This window comes from Xyrauchen texanus, chromosome 35, assembly GCF_025860055.1.
Source record: "Xyrauchen texanus isolate HMW12.3.18 chromosome 35, RBS_HiC_50CHRs, whole genome shotgun sequence".
NCBI lineage: Eukaryota > Metazoa > Chordata > Actinopteri > Cypriniformes > Catostomidae > Xyrauchen > Xyrauchen texanus.
Window position 1 is genome coordinate 34,766,140 of NC_068310.1, and position 6,351 is coordinate 34,772,490.

The 6,351-nt window shown below is 38.3% G+C and overlaps 1 protein-coding gene across 1 annotated transcript in view; it reads right to left on the reverse strand.

Moving 5' to 3' along the window:
* LOC127629052 (AP-3 complex subunit beta-1-like) overlaps positions 1 to 2,892 on the reverse strand; it is an 80,244-nt gene extending 77,352 nt beyond the window's left edge. The window contains exon 1 of the mRNA XM_052106079.1: positions 2,569 to 2,892. Coding sequence (XP_051962039.1) covers positions 2,569 to 2,711 — 143 coding nt within the window. The 5' untranslated portion in view covers positions 2,712 to 2,892. The remainder of the gene's footprint in view (positions 1 to 2,568) is intronic.
* Positions 2,893 to 6,351: the final 3,459 nt, after the last annotated feature.

The following is a 6,351-nucleotide window of genomic DNA, read 5'->3' on the forward strand; positions in this document are numbered from 1 at the left end:
ATCTGGAAATTCTCTGTTCAACAAGGCGTTTCCATCCACAGAACTGCCGCTCACTGGATGTTTTGCCATTTTAGTATGAAATCAAGTTAAAAGTAGTGCCCGATCTGTTTATCGGTCGGCTGATATTAGCCTTTTACAGATATATCGTATCGGTGTATATGTTTTCATATATGCGCAGATATGATCACTTTTTTTTTTCAGAAAACAATGCTTGGGGTGATTTAGAGTTGTGTCATAACATAGTTTGTCCAGCAGAGGGCGCTCTGACTCCATTGTTTACAGAGCTGAGCTGACGGTGGTTCTGCAGACATTGCGGAGTTAAGTGGTGTCTTCATGGTAAGTTAACTAGTTTGTTAAATACATACCGGAAAGTTATTAAACAAGGACACCATCATTTTCACTTTTTAATATAACTAATATAACATTAATGCTGTCCTTGACAACCACGTCACTCATGTCTATCACATCTGTTTGCTATTTTAGCCACTTATAGTTTGTCAGTTAATTGTCAGTGCAGTCAGTAACATAGCAGATTGAAAGGTAAACATCACAGCATTTTTTGCAGCTCAGCAGACAACGGTACAGTGGTGGATTGTGTCAGTTGAGTGTTGATTTCATGCTACGTTGTAACATATTTAGTGAGACGCAATGCTGGAAAGTAAATAAAGTCCATCTTTTACTCTCCGTGACAATGAGCTTATAGCTAACTAGCTAACCATGTAGCTACTTTCATTGCTTGTCTGCTGAGTGGAAGCTAATGTGTTAGCATGTATTCACCACACTGTTTTGTTCAGGATTCGCTGTTTGCTACCCCCTTCAACTGAACAATTCCAGTCGTTGCATTTACAAAATGTAACATTTCAATTTCTGGTTTTCCATCGCTGAATGTTTCCCCTTAATGCGGTTTATCTCTTGACTCGGCAGGTGTATATGCTTCTTGTTTTACAACCTGCCCTTTATTAACTGGCAGTATTACTGATTACTGATAGTAAACAGTACTGATGTTTATTTAGCTTTGAAATTATTCTTTATTTAAATGATCATCAACTGACTTATACTATACTGTACTGATGTTTATTTAGCCATTTATTGTATTTTTATTTATTCCTTATTTTCTCAGGGTTCATTTCTAGCACTGGTTGACAATGTATAATAATAATATCAAATATTCTTTGATATTATACAGCCTTCTGAGTACCTTTGCATAGTCATATCAGTGCAAAATCGGTGCACAATCCACATAGAAAGTTTTCATTCCAGCTCAAAAATTAACTATATCGGCCACCAGATCAGTAATTTGTGAATTTTCCCATATCGGTTGGGCTCTACTCTAGTTAAAAGCAAATCTATCATTAATATTAATACTTAGAGGTCTCTGAGGTCACCTTTTTAAAACATACTCATCTGGCAGATGAAATAGATTATAAACTATCCCTCTAGAATCAAAATACATTTAACAACTACTTATGACAGTTCAAGAAGGTGACAGATCAAGGCCCATATCCAAACTATTTGCATAGCAATGACACACAGGACACTATCAGAGACAGTGAGTGAGTGAGTGTGTGTGTGTGTGTTGCATTATGGTATGGTGTGTTGTGTGTGTTGCATTTTGGTGTGATGTGTTGTGTGTGTGTTGCATTATGGTGTGGTGTATTATGGTATGGTGGGTGTGTGTGTGTGTGTGTGTGTTGCATTACGGTGTGGTGTGTGTGTGTGTGTGTGTGTGTGTGTGTGTTGCATTACGGTGTGGTGTGTGTGTGTGTGTGTGTGTGTTGCATTACGGTGTGGTGTGTGTGTGTGTGTGTGTGTTGCATTACGGTGTGGTGTGTGTGTGTGTGTGTGTGTGTTGCATTACGGTGTGGTGTGTGTGTGTGTGCGTGTGTGTGCGTGTTGCATTACGGTGTGGTGTGTGTGTGTTGTATTATGGTGTGGTATGGTGGGGGTGTGTGTGTGTGTGTTGCATTATGGTGTGGTGTGTTGTGTGTGTGTGTGTGTGTGTGTTGTATTATGGTGTGGTGTGTTGTGTGTGTGTGTGTGTGTGTGTTGTATTATGGTATGGTGGGTGTGTGTGTTGCATTACGTGTGTGTGTGTGTGTGTGTGTGTGTTGCATTACGGTGTGGTGTGTGTGTGTGTGTGTGTGTGTGTGTGTGTGTGTTGCATTACGGTGTGTGTGTGTGTGTGTGTGTGTGTGTGCGTGTTGCATTACGGTGTGTGTGTGTGTGTGTTGTATTATGGTGTGGTATGGTGGGGGTGTGTGTGTGTGTGTGTGTGTGTGTGTGTGTGTGTGTGTTGCATTATGGTGTGGTGTGTTGTGTGTGTGTGTGTGTGTGTGTGTGTATGTGTGTGTGTGTATGTGTGTGTGTGTGTGTGTGTGTGTGTGTGTGTGTGTGTGTTGTATTATGGTATGGTGGGTGTGTGTGTTGCATTACGGTGTGTGTGTGTGTGTGTGTGTGTTGCATTATGGTGTGTGTGTGTGTGTGTTGCATTATGGTGTGTGTGTGTGTGTGTGTGTGTGTGTGGTGTGGTGTTTTGTGTTGTTGTAGCCAGGTCAGAAGTGTTCTTACTTCTTGAAGTCAGTGCTGAAGAGGCCGAACCCCGCTCCGGTGTTGAGGGTGGTGGGGATGCTCTCCTGCGCCGCGTCCAGGCCAGACTCCACCGATCCACCCTGATCATTATACGACATACTGTTCGCGGACATCCCGAGCATTTACACCGGTCACTAGAACTCACTCTGGAGGGGTTATGTCTTTTCTTTTAAAGGTAGCGCTGGTGCTACGCAGTTGCTATTTAGTTTTCCAACGAATAAAACGAAAGATACAACTTTTTTACTCCTGATATGCAACTTTTTTCTCATCCACGCAGAGCCGGAAGTATGAGTTGGAGTTAAAGTCACGTGCCAGTCACATGACAGCAGCGTGATAGGAAAAGGTTTATAGCAAAATACCAAACAATCACGTATTTTTTATTTTTTGGTATCATCTAACATTAGCAATTTTTTATTATTATTATTTAAATTATTAAAGTATCTTTGTCTTATGCATTTAACCACATTAATTGTTAAAGGGATAGTTCACCCAAAAATGAAAATCCTCTCATTTACCCTCATTCCATCACAGATGTGCATGAATTTCTTTTTTTTCCGCAGAACACAAATTAAGATTTTTAGACGAATATCTCAGCTCTGTATGTCCAATCGTGGCCAGAATTTTAAAGTTCCAAAAAGCACATAAAGGCAGCATAAATTAATCCATTAAACTCCAGTGGTTTAATCCATGTCTTCAGAATTGATATGATAGGTGTGGGTGAGAAACAGATCAATATTTAAGTCCTTTCTTACTATATATCTCCACCTTTGACCAGCCCCGACCAGTATGTGTTGATATGCATGAAGAATGTGAATTGCCAAAAAACAAAAGAAGAAGAATGTGAAAGTGAAAGTGGAGATTTATAGTTAAAAAAGGACTTAAATATTTATCTTCTTCTCACCCGCACCTATTATAATGCTTCTGAAGACATGGATTAAACTACTAGATTATTATGGATTACTTTTATGCTGCCTTTATGTACTTTTTGTAGCTTCAAAGTTTTGGTCAGCATTCTTTTGCAATTTATGGACCTACAGAGCTCAAATATTCTTCTTAAAATCTTCCTTTGTGTTCTACAGAAGACAAAAGCCATGCACATCTGGGATGGCATGAGGGTGAGGAAATGATGAGAGAATTTTCATTTTTGGGTGAACTATTCCTCTATTCTGGCTTTAGCCCACAAACTTAATCTTTCTGTTTTAAATTGTAGTTAATTTATTATATTTCTATACCATCCTTACTAATGATTAAATATTGCTCCAAAAGTTCTCTCTCCCTAAATCAATGCTTATCATAACCAGCAGAGGGTGACAAAGTCGTAAGTTAAAATGATACTGGGCCTCACATAAGTGTTCTGTGTTTATGGCTTTGGTAATAATCTAAAAGACCACAAATGTTTGCTACACACATCTGTATGCAAACATAATCATTTGCTTATTTGGCAGCTTTAACGTTACTATCGGGAACCATAAAAAAACACTGAAGTAGACAACAGACTCTAACACTTTTTCTGTGTTTCTTTCCTTATCCTATTTTTTCTACTTACCCCCACAATATTTGACCCTAAAATCACCTTTACTTTTTAAATCTTTGGAGAGGTGAAGAGTTACTCTTTAAACTAGAGGAAACAGATCATTCTGGACCAGAGCTATAATGTCATATGTTAAAATCCTTCAGTGTGTATCCAAATCTGGTTTGGATTATGTTTTTTTGTTCTTGTACTGTTTATAGAGTTGAAGGCTAGAGGTCTAACTGACCCAGGGTCAGTTAGTGGTCATATTTACAGTGCTTTAATGAAGAGAGCATTGACCCCTACATCAGGCCTTCAGGTTTAGATTTCAGTGAGGGTCATTATGACATCACAGATTAAAGGTACCTCATAATAATCACTGCTGACCGCAAAGCATTTGAAGTTTGGGCAAAGAGACATACACACTCTCAAACACACTCAAAAAACAGTAGAATGGTAGAGACAGAGACAAAAAAGCTTTATTTGTAAAATGATGTCACAGGCTTATTTATGCTTGTGATAGAAACGACAATTGTTTTAGTGAGTTTGTGCATGCGATTGAGCAAGAATCGAATGTTTATTCTTAGAAAAATCTACAGTCCCATACTCATAAACAAACCTCAGACTATGTGGCATCAAAGGTTTTCGCATATCCCAACTAAGCTGGGGTCAGAGTGCAGGGTCAGCCATGAAGCAGACAGGATCAAGGGCCTTGCTCAAGGACCCAACAGTGGTACCTTGACGGTAACCCAGGTAACCCAGAGCCTTAACCGCTGAGCCACCACTTCTGAGAAGCTACACTTGTAATTGTCAAGAAGGACATGACAAAACCTGTCACATAATCCAACATTTCTTCATTGTTTCATCTGCTATTGATCAATAGATGTCTGTTTGTAATGAAGACCTTGTCATTCATAATCACTTTCAATAAACTTCAAACAAATTGGACCAATCTGACAGCATGTCTGTTCTCAAAATAAAAGCATTTGGTCAGATCAATACATGAGTGTGTTTATAATGGACCTTTTTAGTTAATTATTTAGATCTTCCAAATCATCCCTCCCTCAGTTTCTCAAAACAAACAAATCACATTCACAGTCATGTACTTATAAAATAAGTCTATAGCGCAAGGTATTCTGGAGGCTTTAAAAGCAGAAATGTGAAGCACATATTGTTGTTAAAGTTTGATATTAAATCTTCAAAACAAAATGTTTGTTTTGAGCTGTAAAGTTGTCTATATTGGTTCTTAATATTATGTGTAAGCAATGTCATTTCTGTGTTGAACTTTTCTTTATATAAATAGTCCCTTTCTGGTACACTTGTTACCGTGCGGACATAAACAGGACAGGAGATTTGGTTTGATATAACTTCGCACAGACAAGGTTAGTAAGTGATTTTTTCACACTGTGGTCTGATGTTAACAACACATTAACCGTTTAAGTCCTGTAGCTATACGTTTGAAACAGTTTCTTTGAAACACTTTACATTGTCCTTTTAATTGTGAATGTGTTACTGTAAATGCAGTTCTGTATGTTTTATCCAACTGAGCAACAAGTTGAAATAATTTTCTGAAGCTGTCAAAAGAGGAAGAGGATCACCCAAAAATGAAAATTGTCTCATCATTTTCTCACCCTCATGCCATCCCAGAAGTCTTTTTTCTGCAGAACACAAACAAAACTTTTTAGAAGGATATTTCAGCTCTGTAGGTCCAAACAATGCAAGTGAATGGTGACCAAAACTTTGAAGAATTGTTTTTTTTTTAAAACACATAAAGGCAGCATAAAAGTAATCCATAAGACTCCTGTGTTTAAATCCATATCTTCATAAGCGATATAATCAGCTTTGGGTGCGAACAGACCAAAATCGAACAGATTTTTCACTATAAATCTTGACAGCAGTCTCCATGGCGATCATGATTTCAAGCTTGATAACACTTCCTAGCGCCATCTAGCGCTCTGCACATGTGTCAAGCATGAGGAAGTGTAATCCAGATTACATCATGATCGTGCGTAGAGACTGCGATGCCAAGATGTATAATGACAAATAGGTTATAGTGTTGGTCTGTTCTCGCCCAAAATTGCCGCCATAATGATGCAATGTAAAAAATTACAAAAATAAAACTATACAGAAACAAGTGACCCAGACGGAAATGTAGGTTAGTTGGAGTAAAAATGGAGTTCAATCTCAACTTGTGTCTCTCATAATAACGTTAAGTAGTTAATGATCAGTATTAGGTGTAATGCATTACTAAG